Source organism: Odontesthes bonariensis, chromosome 6, assembly GCF_027942865.1.
Source record: "Odontesthes bonariensis isolate fOdoBon6 chromosome 6, fOdoBon6.hap1, whole genome shotgun sequence".
Lineage (NCBI taxonomy): Eukaryota > Metazoa > Chordata > Actinopteri > Atheriniformes > Atherinopsidae > Odontesthes > Odontesthes bonariensis.
The window spans coordinates 191672-219069 of NC_134511.1; the positions used below are offsets into that span (position 1 = coordinate 191672).

The window sequence follows — 27398 nt, forward strand, 5'->3', positions numbered from 1 at the left end:
ATTAAACTCATTATTGGTTTGAGATAAATCAGTGACCGATCGATAATGTTATTGATCGGTGCGGGTGTTACAGAAGCAGCTCAGACTGAAAATGTACAAAACTTTATAACAAACATCAATGACTGATCAATAAACCAATAACTGATCAATAAGCCGATCAGCTGTTGTCCACTACGTCCTCATCGTCGAAGACGGCGTTGGAGAAGATGTCCGACAGGTGATACCTGTCCTCCACCTGCTGCACCCGATGCTCCGCCCTCCCCCTCTGCACGCTCAGCTTCACCTTCAGGACGGGGACCACATGTCGGTGCAGGAAGTCGATGATCTCTGAGGAGGAGAGGGGCAGTCAGAGCCTGAAACACCTGAAATATACCTGAACCACACCCGAAATACCTGACACACCTGTACAACAAATGTACAACCCCTGAACCACACCTGTAACACCTTTAACACACCTGTAACACCTGTACAACACCTGACACACCTGTACAACACCTTTAACACCCCTGAAACACACCTGTAACACCTGTACAACACCTTTAACACACCTGAAACACACCTGTAACACCTTTAACACACCTGTACAACACCTGAAACACCTGTACAACACCTTTAACACACCTGAAACACCTCTACCACACCTGAAACACCTGGACCACACCTGAAACACCTGTGCAACACCGGAAACACATGTACAACCCCTGAAAGACCTGTACCACACCTGTACCACACTTGACACACCTGAAACACCTGTACCACACCTGTACAACACCTGAAATACCTGTGAAACACCTCTACCACACCTGAAACACCTGTACAACACCTGTACAACACCTGTGCAACACCGGAAACACATGTACAACCCCTGAAAGACCTGTACCACACCTGAAACACCTGTACAACACCTTTAACACACCTGTACAACACCTGAAACACCTGTACAACACCTTTAACACACCTGAAACACCTCTACCACACCTGAAACACCTGGACCACACCTGAAACACCTGTGCAACACCGGAAACACATGTACAACCCCTGAAAGACCTGTACCACACCTGTACCACACTTGACACACCTGAAACACCTGTACCACACCTGTACAACACCTGAAATACCTGTAAAACACCTCTACCACACCTGAAACACCTGTACAACACCTGTACAACACCTGTGCAACACCGGAAACACATGTACAACCCCTGAAAGACCTGTACCACACCTGTACAACACCTGAAACACACCTGACACACCTGAAACACCTGTACAACACCTGTACCACACCTGAAACACCTGTACCACACCTGAAACACCTGTACAACACCTGTACCACACCTGAAACGCCTGTACAACACCGGAAACACCTGTACAACCCCTGAAAGACCTGTACCACACCTGTAACACCTGTACAACACCTGAAACACCTGTACCACACCTGAAACACCTGTACCACACCTGAAACACCTGTACCACACCTGTAACACCTGTACAACACCTGTAACACCTGTACAACACCTGAAACACCTGTACCACACCTGTACCACACCTGAAACACCTGTACAACACCTGAAACACCTGTACCACACCTGAAACACCTGTACCACACCTGAAACATCTGTACAACACCTGTACCACACCTGAAACACTTGTACAACACCTGACACACATGAAACACCTGTACAACACCTGAAACACCTGTACCACACCTGAAACATCTGTACAACACCTGTACCACACCTGAAACACTTGTACAACACCTGACACACGTACAACACCTGACACACCTGTACCACACCTCAGCTCCTGATTGGTCGACAGCTTAATCGCATACTCTTAATACTCTGTAATATTCTGTAGAACTATGTTGTACTCTGTAGTATTCTGTAGTACTGTAGTATTCTGTAGTACTGAAGTATTCTGTAGTACTGTGTAGTACTGAAGTATTCTGTAGTACTGTACTCACCTCCATAGGACAAACTGTTCCAGTGTGGAACTTTGGAAACTTTCAGTGTGTGAAACATCTTCTGAGCAGAAACGCGGGTCATCTTCCTGCAACACAACCAGTCAGTCCGTAAGTAATACTGTGGTAGTACTGTAGTAGTACTATAGTAGTACTGTGGTAATACTGTATTAATACTGTGGTAGTACTGTGGTAATACTGTATTAATACTGTGGTAGTACTGTAGTACTACTGTGGTAATACTGTATTAATACTGTGGTAGTACTGTAGTACTACTGTGGTAATACTGTATTAATACTGTAGTAATACTGTGGTAATACTGTATTAATACTGTAGTACTACTGTGGTAATACTGTATTAATACTGTGGTAGTACTGTGGTAATATTGTAGTAATATTGTGGTAGTACTGTAGTAGTACTATAGTAGTACTGTGGTAATTCTGTATTAATACTGTGGTAGTACTGTAGTAATACTGTAGTAATATTGTGGTAGTACTGTAGTAGTACTATAGTAGTACTGTGGTAATTCTGTATTAATACTGTGGTAGTACTGTAGTAATACTGTAGTAATATTGTGGTAGTACTGTAGTAGTAGTACTATAGTAGTACTGTCAGATGAACTCACCCCAACGCCTGAGAAACTTCATCCCACTCCATGTCTGCGATGTCGTCCACAGACTTTTGGTACAACCTGAAACACAGAACTGGTTTATCAGCAGGAACTGGTTTATCAGCAGGAACTGGTTTATCAGCAGGAACTGGTTTATCAGCGGGAACTGGTTTATCAGCGGGAACTGGTTTATCAGCAGGAACTGGTTTATCAGCAGGAACTGGTTTATCAGCAGGAACTGGTTTATCAGCGGGAACTGGTTTATCAGCAGGAACTGGTTTATCAGAGGGAACTGGTTTATCAGCGGGAACTGGTTTATCAGCAGGAACTGGTTTATCAGCGGGAACTGGTTTATCAGCGGGAACTGGTTTGTCAGCGGGAACTGGTTTGTCAGCGGGAACTGGTTTATCAGCGGGAACTGGTTTATCAGCGGGAACTGGTTTATCAGCGGGAACTGGTTTATCAGCAGGAACTGGTTTATCAGCAGGAACTGGTTTATCAGCGGGAACTGGTTTGTCAGCGGGAACTGGTTTGTCAGCGGGAACTGGTTTATCAGCGGGAACTGGTTTATCAGCAGGAACTGGTTTATCAGAGGGAACTGGTTTATCAGCGGGAACTGGTTTGTCAGCGGGAACTGGTTTATCAGCGGGAACTGGTTTATCAGCGGGAACTGGTTTATCAGCGGGAACTGGTTTATCAGCAGGAACTGGTTTATCAGCAGGAACTGGTTTATCAGCAGGAACTGGTTTATCAGCGGGAACTGGTTTGTCAGCGGGAACTGGTTTGTCAGCGGGAACTGGTTTATCAGCGGGAACTGGTTTATCAGCGGGAACTGGTTTATCAGCAGGAACTGGTTTGTCAGCAGGAACTGGTTTATCAGCAGGAACTGGTTTATCAGCAGGAACTGGTTTATCAGAGGGAACTGGTTTATCAGCGGGAACTGGTTTATCAGCAGGAACTGGTTTATCAGAGGGAACTGGTTTATCAGCGGGAACTGGTTTATCAGCAGGAACTGGTTTATCAGCAGGAACTGGTTTATCAGAGGGAACTGGTTTATCAGCGGGAACTGGTTTATCAGCAGGAACTGGTTTATCAGCGGGAACTGGTTTATCAGCGGGAACTGGTTTATCAGCGGGAACTGGTTTGTCAGCGGGAACTGGTTTGTCAGCGGGAACTGGTTTATCAGCGGGAACTGGTTTATCAGCGGGAACTGGTTTATCAGCGGGAACTGGTTTATCAGCAGGAACTGGTTTATCAGCGGGAACTGGTTTATCAGCGGGAACTGGTTTGTCAGCGGGAACTGGTTTGTCAGCGGGAACTGGTTTATCAGCGGGAACTGGTTTATCAGCGGGAACTGGTTTGTCAGCGGGAACTGGTTTATCAGCGGGAACTGGTTTATCAGCGGAACTGGTTTGTCAGCGGGAACTGGTTTATCAGCGGGAACTGGTTTATCAGCGGGAACTGGTTTATCAGCAGGAACTGGTTTGTCAGCGGGAACTGGTTTATCAGCGGGAACTGGTTTGTCAGCGGGAACTGGTTTATCAGCGGGAACTGGTTTATCAGCAGGAACTGGTTTGTCAGCGGGAACTGGTTTATCAGCGGGAACTGGTTTGTCAGCGGGAACTGGTTTATCAGCAGGAACTGGTTTATCAGCAGGAACTGGTTTGTCAGCAGGAACTGGTTTATCAGCGGGAACTGGTTTGTCAGCGGGAACTGGTTTATCAGCGGGAACTGGTTTATCAGCGGGAACTGGTTTATCAGCAGGAACTGGTTTATCAGCGGGAACTGGTTTATCAGCGGGAACTGGTTTGTCAGCGGGAACTGGTTTGTCAGAGGGAACTGGTTTGTCAGAGGGAACTGGTTTGTCAGAGGGAACTGGTTTGTCAGAGGGAACTGGTTTGTCAGCGGGAACTGGTTTATCAGCGGGAACTGGTTTATCAGCAGGAACTGGTTTATCAGAGGGAACTGGTTTGTCAGCGGGAACTGGTTTATCAGCGGGAACTGGTTTATCAGCAGGAACTGGTTTATCAGCGGGAACTGGTTTATCAGCGGGAACTGGTTTATCAGCGGGAACTGGTTTATCAGAGGGAACTGGTTTATCAGCAGGAACTGGTTTATCAGCGGGAACTGGTTTATCAGAGGGAACTGGTTTATCAGCAGGAACTGGTTTATCAGCGGGAACTGGTTTATCAGCGGGAACTGGTTTATCAGCGGGAACTGGTTTATCAGCGGGAACTGGTTTATCAGCGGGAACTGGTTTATCAGCGGGAACTGGTTTATCAGCAGGAACTGGTTTGTCAGCGGGAACTGGTTTATCAGCAGGAACTGGTTTATCAGCAGGAACTGGTTTATCAGCAGGAACTGGTTTATCAGCAGGAACTGGTTTATCAGCAGGAACTGGTTTATCAGAGTTCTCAGAGTTTTTATCCCAGTTAGTGCTGAGTACAGATGAAGTGGCGTTCCTCTAATTTAGAAGAGTCTCAGTTAGTCTGGAAAGATAATTTAATAACGTATAAGAAAGCCCTTCGTAAAGCTAGAACTGCTTATTATTCATCATTGATAGAAGAGAATAAGAACAATCCCAGGTTTCTCTTCAGCACTGTAGCCAGTCTGACTAAGAGTCCGAGCTCTGCTGAGCCAGGTATTCCTTTAACTCTCAGCAGTGATGATTTCATGAGCTTCTTTATTAATAAAATTGTTTCTATCAGAGAGAAGATTGATGGAGTCCTTCCCACTATTATCAGTGATGTATCACCAAGTACAGCAGCTTTAGAAGTATCTTTAGAACCTGATTTATATTTAGACGGCTTCTGCACCGGAAAAAAAGTCTTACCAAGTATATTTGTCTTATTTCTAGTCAAAATATCTCATTACACTTAATATCAGACACAACTGCCTAACAAGCACCATTTCAGCCAGATATAGGGACTTGTTTGAAGACAATACATCTGGAATATCTTGTTCAATGAAAAAGTCTTGAAAACAAATTGTTTTGAGTCACATATCACATGAAACAAGCTTTTTTTGACATTTGAGGTTTTTAAGCTAATTTCAAGATCACTTTTATCTCAAAAGTCCTAAATATCACATCTTATTTCAAGAAATCTTGACAAGCCGATTTTCACTAGTTCCATTGGCCGATTTTTTGCTTATTTCAAACAAAAACGTCTTTTATTTGTTGTTTTTTTACTTATTTTTGGAGGGGCATTTTTTCCAGTGTGTCCAGTTGATTTCTCTGAGCTAATAGCAGCAATAGTCTCTGCTAAACCATCAACTTGTGTTTGAGACCCAATCCCAACCAGACTGTTGAAGGAGGTCGAGTTTGAATAATCTCTACCTGTAAGACCAGGCCTAAAACTTTCCTTTCTGATAAAGCTTATAGTCAGGGATGGCTCAGGTGAGCCTGGAACATCCCATAGTTCTGCTGCTATAGGCCCAGCTGGGGGAGCTCCCATGATGCACCTCACCTCTCATCGTCGTCTTGTGCACGCTCAGGATGGGGGACAGGATCAAAGAAAAGTTTTGATTCGATCCTTAGCTAGGCTACTTTGGGACTGTATCTGTGTGCTGAAGTACCTTGAAATGACATTTGTTGGGATTTGGGGCTACATAAATAAACTGAATTTAATTTAGTTGAACCGTCTGGCTATCATGAACCATAGTTCTGTATCAGAAACCGGTTTGGCCGCCCACAGCAGTTCGGACATGTTGGACTTTGGTCATGTGATCTTACATGTTGATGAGGCAGATTTTCTCCTCGATTGCTTCAGGTGCTCGACCGGGGACGTCGGTGGTGGAGTTCAGTCTCTTCTGCAGGATGCTGAACCTGAAACACAGGAAACATCTTCTCATGAACTGCTGAGGAAACATCTTCTCATGAACTGCTGAGGAAACATCACATTCTGAGGAAACATCACATTCTGAGGAACTTCTGAGGAAACATCTTCTCATGAACTTCTGAGGAAACATCACATTCTGAGGAAACATCACATTCTGAGGAACTTCTGAGGAAACATCACATTCTGAGGAACTTCTGAGGAAACATCACATTCTGAGGAAACATCTTCTCATGAACTTCTGAGGAAACATCACATTCTGAGGAACTGCTGAGGAAACATCACATTCTGAGGAAACATCACATTCTGAGGAAACATCACATTCTGAGGAACTGCTGAGGAAACATCACATTCTGAGGAAACATCTTCTCATGAACTTCTGAGGAAACATCACATTCTGAGGAACTTCTGAGGAAACATCACATTCTGAGGAACTTCTGAGGAAACATCACATTCTGAGGAAACATCTTCTCATGAACTGCTGAGGAAACATCACATTCTGAGGAAACATCACATTCTGAGGAAACATCTTCTCATGAACTTCTGAGGAAACATCACATTCTGAGGAAACATCACATTCTGAGGAACTGCTGAGGAAACATCACATTCTGAGGAACTTCTGAGGAAACGTCACATTCTGAGGAAACATCTTCTCATGAACTGCTGAGGAAACATCACATTCTGAGGAAACATCACATTCTGAGGAAACATCACATTCTGAGGAAACATCTTCTCATGAACTTCTGAGGAAACATCACATTCTGAGGAAACATCACATTCTGAGGAACTGCTGAGGAAACATCACATTCTGAGGAACTTCTGAGGAAACATCTTCTCATGAACTGCTGAGGAAACATCACATTCTGAGGAAACATCACATTCTGAGGAACTTATGAGGAAACATCACATTCTGAGGAACTTCTGAGGAAACATCACATTCTGAGGAACTTCTGAGGAAACATCACATTCTGAGGAAACATCTTCTCATGAACTTCTGAGGAAACATCACATTCTGAGGAAACATCACATTCTGAGGAAACATCACATTCTGAGGAACTGCTGAGGAAACATCACATTCTGAGGAACTTCTGAGGAAACATCACATTCTGAGGAAACATCTTCTCATGAACTGCTGAGGAAACATCACATTCTGAGGAAACATCACATTCTGAGGAACTGCTGAGGAAACATCACATTCTGAGGAACTTCTGAGGAAACATCACATTCTGAGGAAACATCTTCTCATGAACTGCTGAGGAAACATCACATTCTGAGGAAACATCACATTCTGAGGAACTTCTGAGGAAACATCACATTCTGAGGAACTTCTGAGGAAACATCACATTCTGAGGAAACATCTTCTCATGAACTTCTGAGGAAACATCACATTCTGAGGAAACATCTTCTCATGAACTTCTGAGGAAACATCACATTCTGAGGAAACATCACATTCTGAGGAACTGCTGAGGAAACATCACATTCTGAGGAAACATCTTCTCATGAACTTCTGAGGAAACATCACATTCTGAGGAAACATCACATTCTGAGGAACTGCTGAGGAAACATCACATTCTGAGGAACTGCTGAGGAAACATCACATTCTGAGGAAACATCACATTCTGAGGAAACATCTTCTCATGAACTGCTGAGGAAACATCTTCTCATGAACTGCTGAGGAAACATCTTCTCATGAACTGCTGAGGAAACATCTTCTCCTGAACTGCTGAGGAAACATCACATTCTGAGGAAACATCACATTCTGAGGAAACATCACATTCTGAGGAACTGCTGACGAAACATCACATTCTGAGGAAACATCACATTCTGAGGAACTGCTGAGGAAACATCACATTCTGAGGAAACATCTTCTCATGAACTGCTGAGGAAACATCACATTCTGAGGAAACATCACATTCTGAGGAAACATCACATTCTGAGGAACTGCTGACGAAACATCACATTCTGAGGAAACATCACATTCTGAGGAACTGCTGAGGAAACATCACATTCTGAGGAAACATCACATTCTGAGGAAACATCACATTCTGAGGAAACATCACATTCTGAGGAACTGCTGAGGAAACATCACATTCTGAGGAACTGCTGAGGAAACATCACATTCTGAGGAAACATCTTCTCATGAACTTCTGAGGAAACATCACATTCTGAGGAAACATCTTCTCATGAACTTCTGAGGAAACATCACATTCTGAGGAAACATCTTCTCATGAACTTCTGAGGAAACATCACATTCTGAGGAACTGCTGAGGAAACATCACATTCTGAGGAAACATCTTCTCATGAACTGCTGAGGAAACATCTTCTCATGAACTGCTGAGGAAACATCACATTCTGAGGAAACATCACATTCTGAGGAAACATCACATTCTGAGGAAACATCTTCTCATGAACTGCTGAGGAAACATCACATTCTGAGGAAACATCACATTCTGAGGAAACATCTTCTCATGAACTTCTGAGGAAACATCACATTCTGAGGAACTGCTGACGAAACATCACATTCTGAGGAAACATCACATTCTGAGGAACTGCTGAGGAAACATCACATTCTGAGGAAACATCACATTCTGAGGAAACATCACATTCTGAGGAACTGCTGAGGAAACATCACATTCTGAGGAACTGCTGAGGAAACATCACATTCTGAGGAAACATCTTCTCATGAACTTCTGAGGAAACATCACATTCTGAGGAAACATCTTCTCATGAACTTCTGAGGAAACATCACATTCTGAGGAAACATCTTCTCATGAACTTCTGAGGAAACATCACATTCTGAGGAAACATCTTCTCATGAACGTCTGAGGAAACATCACATTCTGAGGAACTGCTGAGGAAACATCACATTCTGAGGAACTGCTGAGGAAACATCACATTCTGAGGAACTTCTGAGGAAACATCACATTCTGAGGAAACATCTTCTCATGAACTGCTGAGGAAACATCACATTCTGAGGAACTTCTGAGGAAACATCACATTCTGAGGAACTTCTGAGGAAACATCACATTCTGAGGAAACATCTTCTCATGAACTGCTGAGGAAACATCACATTCTGAGGAACTTCTGAGGAAACATCACATTCTGAGGAAACATCTTCTCATGAACTTCTGAGGAAACATCACATTCTGAGGAAACATCACATTCTGAGGAAACATCACATTCTGAGGAAACATCACATTCTGAGGAACTGCTGAGGAAACATCACATTCTGAGGAAACATCACATTCTGAGGAACTGCTGAGGAAACATCACATTCTGAGGAACTGCTGAGGAAACATCACATTCTGAGGAAACATCACATTCTGAGGAACTGCTGAGGAAACATCACATTCTGAGGAAACATCACATTCTGAGGAAACATCTTCTCATGAACTGCTGAGGAAACATCTTCTCATGAACTGCTGAGGAAACATCTTCTCATGAACTGCTGAGGAAACATCACATTCTGAGGAAACATCACATTCTGAGGAAACATCACATTCTGAGGAACTGCTGAGGAAACATCACATTCTGAGGAAACATCACATTCTGAGGAACTGCTGAGGAAACATCACATTCTGAGGAAACATCACATTCTGAGGAAACATCACATTCTGAGGAAACATCACATTCTGAGGAAACATCACATTCTGAGGAAACATCACATTCTGAGGAACTGCTGAGGAAACATCACATTCTGAGGAAACATCACATTCTGAGGAACGGCTGAGGAAACATCACATTCTGAGGAAACATCTTCTCATGAACTTCTGAGGAAACATCACATTCTGAGGAAACATCTTCTCATGAACTTCTGAGGAAACATCACATTCTGAGGAAACATCTTCTCATGAACTTCTGAGGAAACATCACATTCTGAGGAAACATCTTCTCATGAACTGCTGAGGAAACATCTTCTCATGAACTGCTGAGGAAACATCTTCTCATGAACTGCTGAGGAAACATCTTCTCATGAACTGCTGAGGAAACATCACATTCTGAGGAAACATCACATTCTGAGGAAACATCACATTCTGAGGAACTGCTGAGGAAACATCACATTCTGAGGAAACATCACATTCTGAGGAACTGCTGAGGAAACATCACATTCTGAGGAAACATCACATTCTGAGGAAACATCACATTCTGAGGAAACATCACATTCTGAGGAACTGCTGAGGAAACATCACATTCTGAGGAAACATCACATTCTGAGGAAACATCACATTCTGAGGAACGGCTGAGGAAACATCACATTCTGAGGAAACATCTTCTCATGAACTTCTGAGGAAACATCACATTCTGAGGAAACATCACATTCTGAGGAACTGCTGAGGAAACATCACATTCTGAGGAACTTCTGAGGAAACATCACATTCTGAGGAAACATCTTCTCATGAACTTCTGAGGAAACATCACATTCTGAGGAAACATCTTCTCATGAACTTCTGAGGAAACATCACATTCTGAGGAAACATCTTCTCATGAACTGCTGAGGAAACATCTTCTCATGAACTGCTGAGGAAACATCTTCTCATGAACTGCTGAGGAAACATCTTCTCATGAACTGCTGAGGAAACATCACATTCTGAGGAACTTCTGAGGAAACATCACATTCTGAGGAACTTCTGAGGAAACATCACATTCTGAGGAACTGCTGAGGAAACATCACATTCTGAGGAAACATCTTCTCATGAACTGCTGAGGAAACATCTTCTCATGAACTGCTGAGGAAACATCTTCTCATGAACTGCTGAGGAAACATCTTCTCATGAACTGCTGAGGAAACATCACATTCTGAGGAACTTCTGAGGAAACATCACATTCTGAGGAAACATCTTCTCATGAACTTCTGAGGAAACATCACATTCTGAGGAAACATCACATTCTGAGGAACTTCTGAGGAAACATCACATTCTGAGGAAACATCACATTCTGAGGAAACATCACATTCTGAGGAAACATCACATTCTGAGGAACTGCTGAGGAAACATCACATTCTGAGGAACTGCTGAGGTTCTCAGGCTTCCAGGAACACTGATGATGATCTCCTCTTAGCCTCTGATAGCGGACTTGTGTCTGTGCTTGTCCTGTTGGATCTCAGTGCTGCATTTGATACGGTCGATCACAGTATCTTATTACACAGACTTGAACATGTTATTGGGATTAAAGGAACTGCATTAGGCTGGTTTAAGTCATATTTATCTGATAGATTTCAGTTTGTTCTTGTAAATAAAGAATCTTCCTCACACACCAGAGTAAGTCATGGAGTTCCCCAGGGTTCTGTGCTTGGACCGATTCTTTTCACTTTATACATGCTTCCATTAGGTAACATTATTAGACAGCATGGCATAAATTTCCATTGCTATGCTGATGATACTCAGCTGTACTTATCTATAAAACCAGATGAAACCAATAGGTTGGTCAGACTACAAGCATGTCTTAAAGACATAAAGAGCCTTCAGTTATCAGGCCCCTCTCTGTGGAACCAGCTGCCAGTTTGGGAGGCAGAGCCTTCAGTTATCAGGCCCCTCTCTGTGGAACCAGCTGCCAGTTTGGGAGGCAGAGCCTTCAGTTATCAGGCCCCTCTCTGTGGAACCAGCTGCCAGTTTGGGAGGCAGAGCCTTCAGTTATCAGGCCCCTCTCTGTGGAACCAGCTGCCAGTTTGGGAGGCAGAGCCTTCAGTTATCAGGCCCCTCTCTGTGGAACCAGCTGCCAGTTTGGGAGGCAGAGCCTTCAGTTATCAGGCCCCTCTCTGTGGAACCGGCTGCCAGTTTGGGAGGCAGAGCCTTCAGTTATCAGGCCCCTCTCTGTGGAAGCAGCTGCCAGTTTGGGAGGCGGAGCCTTCAGTTATCAGGCCCCTCTCTGTGGAACCAGCTGCCAGTTTGGGAGGCGGAGCCTTCAGTTATCAGGCCCCTCTCTGTGGAACCAGCTGCCAGTTTGGGAGGCAGAGCCTTCAGTTATCAGGCCCCTCTCTGTGGGACCAGCTGCCAGTTTGGGAGGCAGAGCCTTCAGTTATCAGGCCCCTCTCTGTGGGACCAGCTGCCAGTTTGGGAGGCAGAGCCTTCAGTTATCAGGCCCCTCTCTGTGGGACCAGCTGCCAGTTTGGGAGGCAGAGCCTTCAGTTATCAGGCCCCTCTCTGTGGAACCAGCTGCCAGTTTGGGAGGCAGAGCCTTCAGTTATCAGGCCCCTCTCTGTGGAACCAGCTGCCAGTTTGGGAGGCAGAGCCTTCAGTTATCAGGCCCCTCTCTGTGGAACCAGCTGCCAGTTTGGGAGGCAGAGCCTTCAGTTATCAGGCCCCTCTCTGTGGAACCAGCTGCCAGTTTGGGAGGCAGAGCCTTCAGTTATCAGGCCCCTCTCTGTGGAACCAGCTGCCAGTTTGGGAGGCGGAGCCTTCAGTTATCAGGCCCCTCTCTGCGGGACCAGCTGCCAGTTTGGGAGGCAGAGCCTTCAGTTATCAGGCCCCTCTCTGCGGAACCAGCTGCCAGTTTGGGAGGCAGAGCCTTCAGTTATCAGGCCCCTCTCTGTGGAACCAGCTGCCAGTTTGGGAGGCAGAGCCTTCAGTTATCAGGCCCCTCTCTGTGGAACCAGCTGCCAGTAAATGTCCGGGAAGCAGACACCCTTTCCACTTTTAAGACCAGGCTTATAACTTTCCTTTTTTATAAAGCTTATAGTTAGGGATGGCTCAGGTGATCCTGAAACATCCCATAGTTAAGCTGCTATAGGCCCAGCCTGCTGGGGGGCCTCATCTGACACACCTTTCCTCACTTTACTCTCTTTATGTATATGTGATATTATTGTGGTCATTAACTCGTGTTTCCCTGTTCCAACAGATATCCTTTGAATGGTGTTACAGTGCCGCCCTCCTTGCCCCCCCCCCCCTTTCTGTCTTCTCAAAGCCCAGCTGGTCGAGGCGGATGGCCACCCTTCCTGAGTCTGGTTCTGCCAGAGGTTTCTTCCTGTTCAAAGGGAGTCGTTTCTCTCCACAGTCGCCTCAGGCACGCTCAGGCCGGGAGATTGGACCGAAAAACAAAAAGTTTTCAGTGCAATCTGTTGGTTTCCTTAGCTAGGAAACTGTTTTTGAATTGGCTCTATATGAACGAATTGGATTATTTTATGAATAATTATGATTACAATGAATTGAATTCCAATTGGCTTGAATTGGACTTTATTATCTAAGTGCCTTGAGAAGACATTTGTTGTATAAATAAAAATGAAATGAATTGAATTGAATTGAATTGATGGAGGGAACATTGATACTGACCACTTCAGACGACACTGCACCCAGTTCCTGGTCTCCACCTTCTGGCTGATCTCCCTCCAGGGCAGGTTCTTGCTCAGCTGTTCTCGGGTCAGACCGGAACCGGCCGGGCGCTGAACTCGGGTCTGCAGGTGAGCCCGGAGAGCGTCTTTCAGCCGGAGTTCTTCATCCATGCTCCAGAGGCCGCGAGTTCCCGCTGGACAAGAAGGGAGGGGTCACAGGTCAGGTTCTGGTTCTGAGGGTTCTAAGGGTTCTGAAGGTTCTAAGGGTTCTGAGGGTTCTGAGGGTTCTGAAGGTTCTAAGGGTTCTGATTCTGAGGGTTCTGAAGGTTCTAAGGGTTCTGGTTCTGAGGGTTCTAAAGGTTCTGAAGGTTCTAAGGGTTCTGGTTCTGAGGGTTCTGAGGGTTCTGAAGGTTCTAAGGGTTCTGGTTCTGAGGGTTCTAAAGGTTCTGAAGGTTCTAAGGGTTCTGGTTCTGAAGGTTCTAAGGGTTCTAAAGGTTCTGAGGGTTCTAAGGGTTCTGAATGTTCTGAGGGTTCTGAAGGTTCTAAGGGTTCTGGTTCTGAGGGTTCTGAGGGTTCTGAAGGTTCTAAGGGTTCTGGTTCTGAGGGTTCTGAGGGTTCTGAAGGTTCTAAGGGTTCTGGTTCTGAGGGTTCTAAAGGTTCTGAAGGTTCTAAGGGTTCGGGTTCTGAGGGTTCTGAGGGTTCTGAAGGTTCTAAGGGTTCTGAAGGTTCTGAGGGTTCTAAAGGTTCTGAGGGTTCTAAGGGTTCTGAATGTTCTGAGGGTTCTGAAGGTTCTAAGGGTTCTGAAGGTTTTGAGGGTTCTGAAGGTTCTGAGGGCTCTGAAGGTTCTGAAGGTTTTGAGGGTTCTGAAGGTTCTGAGGGTTCTAAAGGTTCTAAAGATTCTAAAGGTTCTGAAGGTTCTGAGGGTTCTGAAGGTTCTAAAGGTTCTGAAGGTTCTGAAGGTTCTGAGTGTTCTAAAGGTTCTAAAGGTTCTGAAGGTTCTGAAGGTTCTGAAGGTTCTAAAGGTTATGAAGGTTCTGAGGGTTCTGAGGGTTCTGAGGTTCTGAAGGTTCTGAGTGTTCTAAAGGTTCTAAAGGTTATGAAGGTTCTGAGGGTTCTGAGGGTTCTGAGGTTATGAAGGTTCTGAGGGTTCTGAGGGTTCTGAGGTTATGAAGGTTCTGAAGGTTCTGAGGGTTCTAAAGGTTCTAAAGATTCTAAAGGTTCTGAAGGTTCTGAGGGTTCTGAAGGTTCTAAAGGTTCTGAAGGTTCTGAAGGTTCTGAAGGTTCTGAGTGTTCTAAAGGTTCTAAAGGTTATGAAGGTTCTGAAGGTTCTGAAGGTTCTAAAGGTTATGAAGGTTCTGAGGGTTCTGAGGGTTCTGAGGTTCTGAAGGTTCTGAGTGTTCTAAAGGTTCTAAAGGTTATGAAGGTTCTGAGGGTTCTGAGGGTTCTGAGGTTATGAAGGTTCTGAGGGTTCTGAGGGTTCTGAGGTTATGAAGGTTCTGAGGGTTCTGAGGGTTCTGAGGTTATGAAGGTTCTGAGGGTTCTGAGGTTATGAAGGTTCTGAGGGTTCTGAGGGTTCTGAGGTTATGAAGGTTCTGAGGGTTCTGAGGGTTCTGAAGGTTCTGAGTGTTCTAAAGGTTCTAAAGGTTATGAAGGTTCTGAGGGTTCTGAGGTTCTGAAGGTTCTGAGGGTTCTGAGGTTCTAAAGGTTCTGAGGGTTCTGAGGTCAGGGCCTTACTGATGCAGGCGAAGCGTTTCTCCAATGCGTAAATGCTGCGGTCCATCTTCTCTGAAATAACTTTCCAGTTGTTCCCGTGCAGCGTCTGCAGCGTCGTCAGGGAGTGGACCTCCTCCTCCGAGAACCTGGAGGAACACCGCGTTATACAGGGTTCCATAAAGTTCTACAGGGTTCTATAAAGTTCTACAGGGTCCTATGGGGTTCTATAAATTTCTACAGGGTTCCATAAAGTTCTACAGGGTTCCATAAAGTTCTACAGGGTCCTACGGGGTTCTATAAAGTTCTATGGGGTTCCATAAAGTTCTACAGGGTTCTATAAAGTTCTACAGGGTCCTACGGGGTTCTATAAAGTTCTATGGGGTTCTATAAAGTTCTACAGGGTTCCATAAAGTTCTACAGGGTTCCATAAAGTTCTACAGGGTCCTACGGGGTTCTATAAAGTTCTATGGGGTTCTATAAAGTTCTACAGGGTCCTATGGGGTTCTATAAAGTTCTACAGGGTTCCATAAAGTTCTACAGGGTTCTATAAAGTTCTACAGGGTCCTATGGGGTTCTATAAAGTTCTACAGGGTTCCATAAAGTTCTACAGGGTCCTACGGGGTTCTATAAAGTTCTACAGGGTTCCATAAAGTTCTACAGGGTTCCATAAAGTTCTACAGGGTCCTACGGGGTTCTATAAAGTTCTACAGGGTTCCATAAAGTTCTACAGGGTCCTACGGGGTTCTATAAAGTTCTACAGGGTTCCATAAAGTTCTACAGGGTCCTACGGGGTTCTATAAAGTTCTACAGGGTTCCATAAAGTTCTACAGGGTTCTATAAAGTTCTACAGGGTTCTATAAAGTTCTACAGGGTCCTACGGGGTTCTATAAAGTTCTACAGGGTTCTATAAAGTTCTACAGGGTTCTATAAAGTTCTACAGGGTTCTGACCTTCCTCTGTGGTTCCCGACGTCAAACATCTTCTTGGCTCGGATGTAAACCTGCTCACACGGCCGAGGGATTCCTTCAGCTGCAGACAGGTGGAGACAGAAAGGTGGTTTACACCAACATGAAGCAGGAGAACACACAGAGAACCTCGGGGGGAATTATTCATAATTATTGGGGGAGTTATTTATAATTATTGTGGGTAATTATCTATAATTATTGGGGGAGTTATTTATAATTATTGGGGGTAATTATTTATAATTATTGGGGGAGTTATTTATAATTATTGGGGGTAATTATTTATAATTATTGGGGGAGTTATTTATAATTATTGGGGGAGTTATTTATAATTATTGTGGGTAATTATCTATAATTATTGGGGGAGTTATTTATAATTATTGTGGGTAATTATCTATAATTATTGGGGGAGTTATTTATAATTATTGGGGGTAATTATCTACAATTATTGGGGGAGTTATTTATAATTATTGAGGGTAATTATTTATAATTATTGGGGGAGTTATTTATAATTATTGGGGGGTAATTATTTATAATTATTGGGGGAGTTATTTATAATTATTGAGGGTAATTATTTATAATTATTGGGGGAGTTATTTATAATTATTGGGGGTAATTATCTATAATTATCGGGGCTACGTACCGATGCTCTCCAGGAAGCGATGCTGTGCTCGCAGCTTCTTGATCTCGTCCCTTTTTTCTTTGAACCTTTTGGGAAACATAAGCTGAGTGGCTGAGCTGATCCCCGTCAGAGCCAGGAAGTCTGCCACGTTTCTTCTGATCTGCCGATTCTCCTGCCCGGTGCACCGCCCAAAACGCAGAGCCAGACCTGGAAAGGGCACGAGCTTAGCGATTTGTACGTTTGGATTCATGGCTGCTCGCCGGCCGTGTCAAAGCGGAAAGCAAAACAACGACAAAAGCATTGATCAAATAAAATGGATGGAAGAATCTCGGGAAGGTAAGGGGAGGGGACGGGAAGGTAAGGGGAGGGGAAGGTAAGGGACGGGAAGGTAAGGGGACGGGAAGGTAAGGGGACGGGAAGGTAAGGGGAGGGGACGGGAAGGTAAGGGGAGGGGAAGGTAAGGGGACGGGAAGGTAAGGGGAGAGGACGGTAAGGTAAGGGGAGGGGACGGTAAGGTAAGGGGAGGGGACGGGAAGGTAAGGGGAGGGGAAGGTAAGGGGAGGGGAAGGTAAGGGGACGGGACGGTAAGGTAAGGGGAGGGGACGGTAAGGTAAGGGGAGGGGAAGGTAAGGGGACGGGAAGGTAAGGGGACGGGAAGGTAAGGGGAGGGGACGGTAAGGTAAGGGGAGGGGACGGTAAGGTAAGGGGAGGGGAAGGTAAGGGGAGGGGAAGGTAAGGGGACGGGAAGGTAAGGGGACGGGAAGGTAAGGGGACGGGAAGGTAAGGGGAGGGGACGGTAAGGTAAGGGGAGGGGACGGTAAGGTAAGGGGAGGGGAAGGTAAGGGGACGGGAAGGTAAGGGGACGGGAAGGTAAGGGGAGGGGACGGTAAGGTAAGGGGAGGGGACGGTAAGGTAAGGGGAGGGGACGGTAAGGTAAGGGGAGGGGAAGGTAAGGGGAGGGGACGGTAAGGTAAGGGGAGGGGACGGTAAGGTAAGGGGAGGGGACGGGAAGGTAAGGGGAGGGGAGGGGAAGGTAAGGGGAGGGGACGGGAAGGTAAGGGGAGGGGACGGGAAGGTAAGGGGAGGGGACGGTAAGGTAAGGTAAGGGGAGGGGACGGGAAGGTAAGGGGAGGGGAGGGGAAGGTAAGGGGAGGGGACGGGAAGGTAAGGGGAGGGGAAGGTAAGGGGACGGGAAGGTAAGGGGAGGGGACGGGAAGGTAAGGGGAAGGAAGGGGAAGGTAAGGTAAGGTAAGGGGAGGGGACGGGAAGGTAAGGGGAGGGGAGGGGAAGGTAAGGGGAGGGGACGGGAAGGTAAGGGGAGGGGAAGGTAAGGGGACGGGAAGGTAAGGGGAGGGGACGGGAAGGTAAGGGGAGGGGACGGTAAGGTAAGGTAAGGGGAGGGGACGGGAAGGTAAGGGGAAGGAAGGGGAAGGTAAGAGGAGGGGACGGGAGGGTAAGGGGAGGGGACGGTAAGGTAAGGGGAGGGGAGGGGAAGGTAAGGGGAGGGGAGGGGAGGGGAAGGTAAGGTAAGGGGAGGGGACGGGAGGGTAAGGGGAGGGGACGGTAAGGTAAGGGGACGGGAAGGTAAGGGGAGGGGAGGGGAGGGGAGGGGAGGGGAAGGTAAGGGGAGGGGAGGGGAAGGTAAAGGGAGGGGAAGGTAAGGGGAGGTGACGGGAAGGTAAGGGGAGGGGAGGGGAAGGTAAGGGGACAGGGGGGAGGGTAGGGGAAGGGAGGGTAGGGGAGGGTAGGGGAAGGTAAGGGGACGGGAGGGTAAGAGGAAGGTAAGGGGACGGGAGGGTAAGAGGAAGGTAAGGGTTAGGGGAGGGTAGGGGAGGGTAGGGTAAGGGGAGGGGAGGGTAAGAGGAAGGTAAGGGTTAGGGGAGGGGAGGGTAAGGGTAGGGGAGGGTAGGGGAGGGTAAGAGGAAGGTAAGGGTTAGGGAGTGTAAGAGGAAGGTAAGAGTTAGGGGAGGGGAGGGTAAGGGTAGGGGAGGGTAGGGTAAGAGGAAGGTAAGGGTTAGGGAGGGTAAGAGGAAGGTAAGGGTTAGGGAGGGGAGGGTAAGGGTAGGGGAGGGTAGGGTAAGAGGAAGGTAAGGGTTAGGGGAGGGGAGGGTAAGGGTAGGGGAGGGTAGGGTAAGAGGAAGGTAAGGGTTAGGGGAGGGTAGGGTAAGGGTAGGGGAGGGTAGGGTAAGAGGAAGGTAAGGGTTAGGGGAGGGGAGGGTAAGGGTAGGGGAGGGTAGGGTAAGAGGAAGGTAAGGGTTAGGGGAGGGGAGGGGAGGGGAGGGGAGGGTAAGGGTAGGGTTAGGGTAAGGGTAGGGGAGGGTAGGGTAAGAGGAAGGTAAGGGTTAGGGGGGGGTAGGGTAAGGGTAGGGGAGGGTAGGGTAAGAGGAAGGTAAGGGTTAGGGAGGGGAGGGTAAGGGCAGGGGAGGGGAGGGTAAGAGGAAGGTAAGGGTTAGGGGAGGGGAGGGTAAGGGCAGGGTTAGGGTAAGGGTAGGGGAGGGTAGGGTAAGAGGAAGGTAAGGGTTAGGGGAGGGGAGGGTAAGGGTTAGGGGAGGGGAGGGTAGGGTAAGAGGAAGGTAAGGGTTAGGGGAGGGTAGGGTAAGGGTAGGGGAGGGTAGGGTAAGAGGAAGGTAAGGGTTAGGGGAGGGGAGGGTAAGAGGAAGGTAAGGGTTAGGGGAGGGGAGGGTAAGGGTAGGGTTAGGGTAAGGGTAGGGGAGGGTAGGGTAAGAGGAAGGTAAGGGTTAGGGGAGGGGAGGGTAAGGGTTAGGGGAGGGTTAGGGGAGGGGAGGGTAGGGTAAGAGGAAGGTAAGGGTTAGGGGAGGGTAGGGTAAGGGTAGGGGAGGGTAGGGTAAGGGTAGGGGAGGGTAGGGTAAGAGGAAGGTAAGGGTTAGGGGAGGGGAGGGTAAGGGTAGGGTTAGGGTAAGGGTAGGGGAGGGTAGGGTAAGAGGAAGGTAGTAATGAAACATATTAAACCTATTTTAGTCAGCCCGGGGCTCTGTACCCGTACCTTGCCGTTTGAAGTTCCTGAGGCGTTTCAGGTCGTATCGCAGAAGTCTGTCTATCTGAACGGCAGTCCTGTTCTTCACCCCGGGAATGTACTCCTCCAGCTCCTCCACCAGCGCCCAGTCGATCCTGGAAACACCCCCGGGGACTCATTAGTGGGTCAGACCACTGGAAACACCCCCGGGGACTCATTAGTGGGTCAGACCCCTGGAAACACCCCCGGGGACTCATTAGTGGGTCAGACCCCTGAAACACCCCCCCCCCCCCGGGGGCTCATTAGTGGGTCAGACCCCCGGAAACACCCCCCGGGGACTCATTAGTGGGTCAGACCCCCGGGGACTCATTAGTGGGTCAGACCCCTGAAACACCCCCCGGGGACTCATTAGTGGGTCAGACCCCCGGAAACACCCCCCGGGGACTCATTAGTGGGTCAGACCCCTGGAAACACCCCCAGGGACTCATTAGTGGGTCAGACTCCTGGAAACACCCCCCGGGGACTCATTAGTGGGTCAGACCCCTGGAAACACCCCCCGGGGACTCATTAGTGGGTCAGACCCCCGGGGACTCAGTGGGTCAGACCCCCGGAAACACCCCCGGGGACTCATTAGTGGGTCAGACTCCTGGAAACACCCCCCGGGGACTCATTAGTGGGTCAGACCCCCGGGGACTCATTAGTGGGTCAGACTCCTGGAAACACCCCCCCCCCCCCCGGGGACTCATTAGTGGGTCAGACTCCTGGAAACACCCCCCGGGGACTCATTAGTGGGTCAGACCCCCGAAACACCCCCGGGGACTCATTAGTGGGTCAGACCCCCGGGGACTCATTAGTGGGTCAGACCCCCGAAACACCCCCGGGGACTCATTAGTGGGTCAGACCCCTGAAACACCCCCGGGTACTCATTAGTGGGTCAGACCCCTGGAAACACCCCCCGGGGACTCATTAGTGGGTCAGACCCCCGGGGACTCATTAGTGGGTCAGACCCCTGAAACACCCCCCGGGGACTCATTAGTGGGTCAGACCCCCGGAAACACCCCCCGGGGACTCATTAGTGGGTCAGACCCCTGAAACACCCCCCGGGGACTCATTAGTGGGTCAGACCCCTGAAACACCCCCCGGGGACTCATTAGTGGGTCAGACCCCTGGAAACACCCCCGGGGACTCATTAGTGGGTCAGACCACTGAAACACCCCCCGGGGACTCATTAGTGGGTCAGACTCCCGGAAACACCCCCCGGGGACTCATTAGTGGGTCAGACCCCCGGGGACTCATTAGTGGGTCAGACCCCTGAAACACCCCCCGGGGACTCATTAGTGGGTCAGACCCCCTGAAACACCCCCCGGGGACTCATTAGTGGGTCAGACCCCCGGAAACACCCCCCGGGGACTCATTAGTGGGTCAGACCCCCGGAAACACCCCCCGGGGACTCATTAGTGGGTCAGACCCCCGGGGACTCATTAGTGGGTCAGACCCCCGGAAACACCCCCCGGGGACTCATTAGTGGGTCAGACCCCTGAAACACCCCCGGGGACTCATTAGTGGGTCAGACCCCTGGAAACACCCCCGGGGACTCATTAGTGGGTCAGACCCCTGGAAACACCCCCGGGGACTCATTAGTGGGTCAGACCACTGAAACACCCCCCGGGGACTCATTAGTGGGTCAGACTCCTGGAAACACCCCCCGGGGACTCATTAGTGGGTCAGACCCCCGGGGACTCATTAGTGGGTCAGACCCCTGAAACACCCCCCGGGGACTCATTAGTGGGTCAGACCCCCGGAAACACCCCCGGGGACTCATTAGTGGGTCAGACCCCTGGAAACACCCCCGGGGACTCATTAGTGGGTCAGACCCCCGGGGACTCATTAGTGGGTCAGACCCCTGGAAACACCCCCAGGGACTCATTAGTGGGTCAGACCCCTGGAAACACCCCCGGGGACTCATTAGTGGGTCAGACCCCTGGAAACACCCCCGGGGACTCATTAGTGGGTCAGACCCCTGGAAACACCCCCAGGGACTCATTAGTGGGTCAGACCCCTGGAAACACCCCCGGGGACTCATTAGTGGGTCAGACCCCCGGGGACTCATTAGTGGGTCAGACCCCTGAAACACCCCCCGGGGACTCATTAGTGGGTCAGACCCCTGGAAACACCCCCAGGGACTCATTAGTGGGTCAGACTCCTGGAAACACCCCCCGGGGACTCATTAGTGGGTCAGACCCCCGGGGACTCATTAGTGGGTCAGACCCCTGGAAACACCCCCAGGGACTCATTAGTGGGTCAGACCCCTGGAAACACCCCCCGGGGACTCATTAGTGGGTCAGACCCCCGGGGACTCAGTGGGTCAGACCCCCGGAAACACCCCCGGGGACTCATTAGTGGGTCAGACTCCTGGAAACACCCCCCGGGGACTCATTAGTGGGTCAGACCCCCGGGGACTCATTAGTGGGTCAGACTCCTGGAAACACCCCCCGGGGACTCATTAGTGGGTCAGACCCCCGGGGACTCATTAGTGGGTCAGACCCCCGAAACACCCCCGGGGACTCATTAGTGGGTCAGACCCCCGGGGACTCATTAGTGGGTCAGACCCCCGAAACACCCCCGGGGACTCATTAGTGGGTCAGACCCCCGGGGACTCATTAGTGGGTCAGACCCCTGAAACACCCCCGGGGACTCATTAGTGGGTCAGACCCCCGGGGACTCATTAGTGGGTCAGACCCCCGAAACACCCCCGGGGACTCATTAGTGGGTCAGACCCCCGGGGACTCATTAGTGGGTCAGACCCCTGAAACACCCCCGGGGACTCATTAGTGGGTCAGACCCCTGGAAACACCCCCCGGGGACTCATTAGTGGGTCAGACCCCCGGGGACTCATTAGTGGGTCAGACCCCTGAAACACCCCCGGGGGACTCATTAGTGGGTCAGACCCCCGGAAACACCCCCCGGGGACTCATTAGTGGGTCAGACCCCTGAAACACCCCCCGGGGACTCATTAGTGGGTCAGACCCCTGGAAACACCCCCGGGGACTCATTAGTGGGTCAGACCACTGAAACACCCCCCGGGGACTCATTAGTGGGTCAGACCCCTGGAAACACCCCCGGGGACTCATTAGTGGGTCAGACCACTGAAACACCCCCCGGGGACTCATTAGTGGGTCAGACTCCCGGAAACACCCCCGGGGACTCATTAGTGGGTCAGACCCCCGGGGACTCATTAGTGGGTCAGACCCCTGAAACACCCCCGGGGACTCATTAGTGGGTCAGACCCCCTGAAACACCCCCCGGGGACTCATTAGTGGGTCAGACCCCCGGAAACACCCCCCGGGGACTCATTAGTGGGTCAGACCCCCGGGGACTCATTAGTGGGTCAGACCCCCGGAAACACCCCCGGGGACTCATTAGTGGGTCAGACCCCCGGGGACTCATTAGTGGGTCAGACCCCTGGAAACACCCCCGGGGACTCATTAGTGGGTCAGACCCCCGGAAACACCCCCCGGGGACTCATTAGTGGGTCAGACCCCCGGGGACTCAGTGGGTCAGACCCCCGGGGACTCATTAGTGGGTCAGACCCCTGAAACACCCCCTGGGGACTCATTAGTGGGTCAGACCCCCGGGGACTCATTAGTGGGTCAGACCCCTGAAACACCCCCTGGGGACTCATTAGTGGGTCAGACCCCCGGGGACTCATTAGTGGGTCAGACCCCCGGAAACACCCCCGGGGACTCATTAGTGGGTCAGACCCCCGGGGACTCATTAGTGGCGTCTTTCTCTGCCTCGTGGAACCAGTTATGCCCATTTTAGACTGGTTAGGCTCCCATCACACAATCAATGTTAGTTCGTGCCCTTGGTATTATCCATTTTCCCCAATCATTGACCACTAGTTCCAGGCGTACTTGTGGAGGAATAAGGGTTTTGGGTAGAAACATAATTGCTGTGCCTGCGCAGACACGCACAGCCACACATTATGCGCAACGACCTTCCAGTCACGGTACTTTTTAAACACGAATCAAACGCGGCACCGAACTCGGGCTGTTAAAAGCCCCCGATACAAAGTCACAAACAGAGAGCGGTGCATTTGGCGGTGTTACAGGAAACCAATGACTTCGTTAAAAAAAAAACTTACCGAATGCCAACAGCCTCTGTGGCGTAGCCTATGCTGCAATACGTTCCTGTCGTCATGCCATTTAAGTACAGATGAATATATCACAACAAGTTAGTCTTGTGTCTTTTTGCCATTACAGTGTTACAATTATCATTATGTCGTAGTCCACACGCAGCCACTAACAAGCTGGCAGTGAAGGTTGTCACAATATTGAGCTACACGCAGCCGGTGTAAGAGAGGAGCTCTGAGGAGGGCGCTACGTGCGCTCTGCTGCGGTTGTTCTTCCATCGTGGGATGGCTCATGCTCACATAACCTTTCTAAAGATATAGTGAGGTTTTTTTTGTTTTTTTTAAACCGACGGCAGAAAAATTCTAACCGGACGACGTTGATTCGGTCAACCATCGGCCATCGGTTATCCCTATCATCAACACGTCTCTGACACCTGATTGGTTGAACTCTGTTTGACTCACTAACCAATCGGAGGGGCCGGACGCTGCTGAGTCATTGGATCGACCCGGCCCGGCAGAACCAGGTTCCCCATATTCAGTGAAATGTTCCCCAACACCAATAACGGCGTTAGGGAACATTTTCTTCTTCTTCTGTTTGGCTGTCAGTCACATGATCACTCTGACATCACTCTGACACCACTCTGACATCACTCTGACACCACTCTGACATCACTCTGACACCACTCTGACACCACTCTGACACCACTCTGACACCACTCTGACACCACTCTGACATCACTCTGACATCACAATAAAACAATAAATAATCAAAACAACTCACGGTATCGTGCCCTTCTCCCCTTTTTCTTTCTTCTTCCCTCGTTCCTGTGACGTCCCCTCAGACTCACGCCCGTCTTTCTTCTTCTTGATACGAGTCGTTTCCATGGTAACCTCTGAATCCTGCTCCCCATTGATGCCTGTTGCTATGGGAACGCTCTCCTCCTCCCTCTTCTTCTTCTTCTTCTTCTTGATCTGAGTCGTTTCCATGGCAACCTCTGAATCCTGCTCCCAACTGCTGTTTGTTGCTATGGGAACGCTCTCCTCCTCTTTCCTCTTCTTCTTCTTCTTCTTGATAGGAGTCGTTTCCATGGTAACCTCTGAATCCTGCTCCCAATCGATGCCTGTTGCTATGGGAACGCTCTCCTCCTCCCTCTTCTTCTTCTTCTTCTTCTTGATCTGAGTCGTTTCCATGGTAACCTCTGAATCCTGCTCTCCATTGATGCCCGTTGCTATGGGAACGCTCTCCTCCTCTTTCCTCTTCTTCTTCTTCTTCTTCTTGATATGAGTGGTTTCCATAGTAACCCCAGATGCTTGTTCATCACTTTTTTTTCTTTTTTTCTTCTTTTCAGCCTCACTGGTTTCTATGGCAACGGGGCTCAGCTCCACCTTCACTTTCTTGGTGGTCTGATGAGGAAGGCTGACCTCCCTGACCTCCTCCTCCTCCTCTGTCTTCTTCTTCTTCTTCTTCTTCTTCCTCCTCTCGGGAGTGTCGATGTCAACAGGAGCCAGAGGTTCTTCTTCTGACTTCCTCTTCCTCTTCTGACCAGTCTCCATGGTAACGGGTGATGGAGACGGACTCAGACTGCAACAGCAGAGACAAACATTCACATCTGGATCTTTTGTTCCAGCTGAAGACAAACTGAAGGATCTGTTCCTCAGCAGCTGTTAGAACTGTCCCATTATTTATGGAACGGAACACAGCAGCAGCGAGTTTCTGTTCCATAAATAATGGGACAGTTCTAACAGCTGCTGAGGAACAGATGTTTTTATGTTCCGGTGGTCTCAGAACCAGCCGCTCGGGTCCAAACGGTTTCTCTTCAGCTCTAAAGAGAGGAGGGTCTCAGGTAGGGTTGCCAACCGTCCCTTGAAAAACGGAATCGTCCCGTATTGAGCTGAAAGGGACGCACTTTGTCCCGTATTAAAGTCTAAAAACAGTCAGTATCATGCCGATGGAAATGAATAACGGGGCTTTATATGGAAATGTACGGTAAACTTGTTCCCAGGCCCTGTCCTGCTCTGTGACCAATGAGCTGACAGCATATTCACACCTGAGAACACGCTGTCTGCTCATTGGTCGAGGAGGTACTGCAGCAGCATGGGGACAGTAAGCAGACAGCTTTAAGCAGTGCTGGACAAAGGACTTCAGTTAAAGTATTAATACTCATGGTCAAATCTTACTACAATTTTACTCAAGTTAAAATACTGAAGAACTTACTTTTAAAAATACTTAAGTATCAAAAGTATTCAAAAGTACAAAGTACGTTTTCTAATATCAGTACATTGCTGTATTGCTTTCTGAATGCTTTTACAGAACCATGTAACTCTCTGAAACCACTTAATGTAGACTTTTTGCACCACTCTGCTACAGAATAACAACAACAGGGCAGCTCTGAGCTAACAGCTCTGAGCTAACAGCTCTGAGCTAACAGCTCTGAGCTAACAGCTCTGAGCTAACAGCTCTGAGCTAACAGCTCTGAGCTAACAGCTCTGAGCTAACAGCTAACAACTCTGAGCTAACAGCTATGAGCTAACAACTCTGAGCTAACTGCTCTGAGCTAACAACTCTGAGCTAACAGCTATGAGCTAACAGCTAACAACTCTGAGCTAACAGCTCTGAGCTAACAGCTAACAACTCTGAGCTAACAGCTAACAGTACGCGTTCATTCATTCATTGGTCCTAAAGTATCGGTGAAATAAAGACAGACATAACGGGTTCTGTAGGTTCTGGACCCGGTTCAGACCCAGTGACCGGCCGGCCGCCATCTTTGTTATGATTCGTCTCGCGCTACAGTCACTGATCAGCTGACACAACCAGAAACTAAAACTGGTGCTGATCGAACCAACCGGGCTCAGATCAGCTGGTTCCGATCAGCTGGTTCTGATCAGCTGGTTCTGACTCAACAAAACAAAACAGCACAACAACAAAAGTTTAACTCACAGTCTCGTGCTCTCTGCGGCGGCTGCACGCGGCTGGAAGCTGCTTCTTTACTTCCTGTGTGGCTGCTGCGCATGCGCAGCGTGCCTCAGAGACAGGAGGTCTCACTCCTGCTAAAGACCACCTAAAGAAGTTCAACTCCAGCATTAATGTGAACTGTACCTTCTGTGACCTTTGCCCTGAGGCCATCACTCATGTGTCCTCATTGGAAAGGTTTCTGGCAACATTTGTGTCATTTTGTTGACTTAAAAATATCAGAAGCTTCCAGTTGTACTGGGAACATGTTCCTGTTTGGGTTTCACCTCAGTGGCTAAATTAATCCGAAGCTTTTCTTTATTCATTTATTCATTATCAAACCTAAATTTCACATACACAAATGCAAAGTTTTATT

At 48.6% G+C, this 27398-nt stretch overlaps 1 protein-coding gene across 2 annotated transcripts; it reads right to left on the reverse strand.

The window, feature by feature from the left end:
- Positions 1–86: 86 nt before the first annotated feature.
- Positions 87–27099, reverse strand: LOC142381755 (transcription termination factor 1-like). Of its 2 annotated transcripts, none has more exons than XM_075466954.1 (11): positions 27011–27099; positions 24854–25654; positions 19971–20095; positions 16988–17173; positions 16333–16411; positions 15405–15529; positions 13672–13864; positions 6304–6396; positions 2586–2651; positions 1964–2049; positions 87–327 (listed from the first exon to the last, which is right to left on the reverse strand). In XM_075466954.1, exons 2-11 carry the CDS (start codon positions 25624–25626, stop codon positions 158–160), a joined length of 1896 nt encoding a protein of 631 aa, XP_075323069.1. In that variant the 5' UTR covers positions 25627–25654; positions 27011–27099; the 3' UTR covers positions 87–157. The 2 variants fall into 2 exon arrangements, with proteins under 2 accessions (XP_075323069.1, XP_075323070.1); XM_075466955.1 differs by lacking the exon at positions 27011–27099 and adding an exon at positions 26778–26846.
- Between the last annotated feature and the right edge of the window lie 299 nt (positions 27100–27398).

Coding starts and splice junctions, on each gene's coding strand:
- LOC142381755 (XM_075466954.1), bottom strand. CDS start 25,626: ATGGAGACTGGTCAGAAGAGGAAGAGGAAGTCAGAAGAAGAACCTCTG. Junction 17,174..19,970: donor CAGGAACTTCAAACGGCAAG/GTACGGGTACAG, acceptor TGCCCTTTCCAG/GTCTGGCTCTGCGTTTTGGG. Junction 2,050..2,585: donor GAAGTTTCTCAGGCGTTGGG/GTGAGTTCATCT, acceptor GTTGTGTTGCAG/GAAGATGACCCGCGTTTCTG.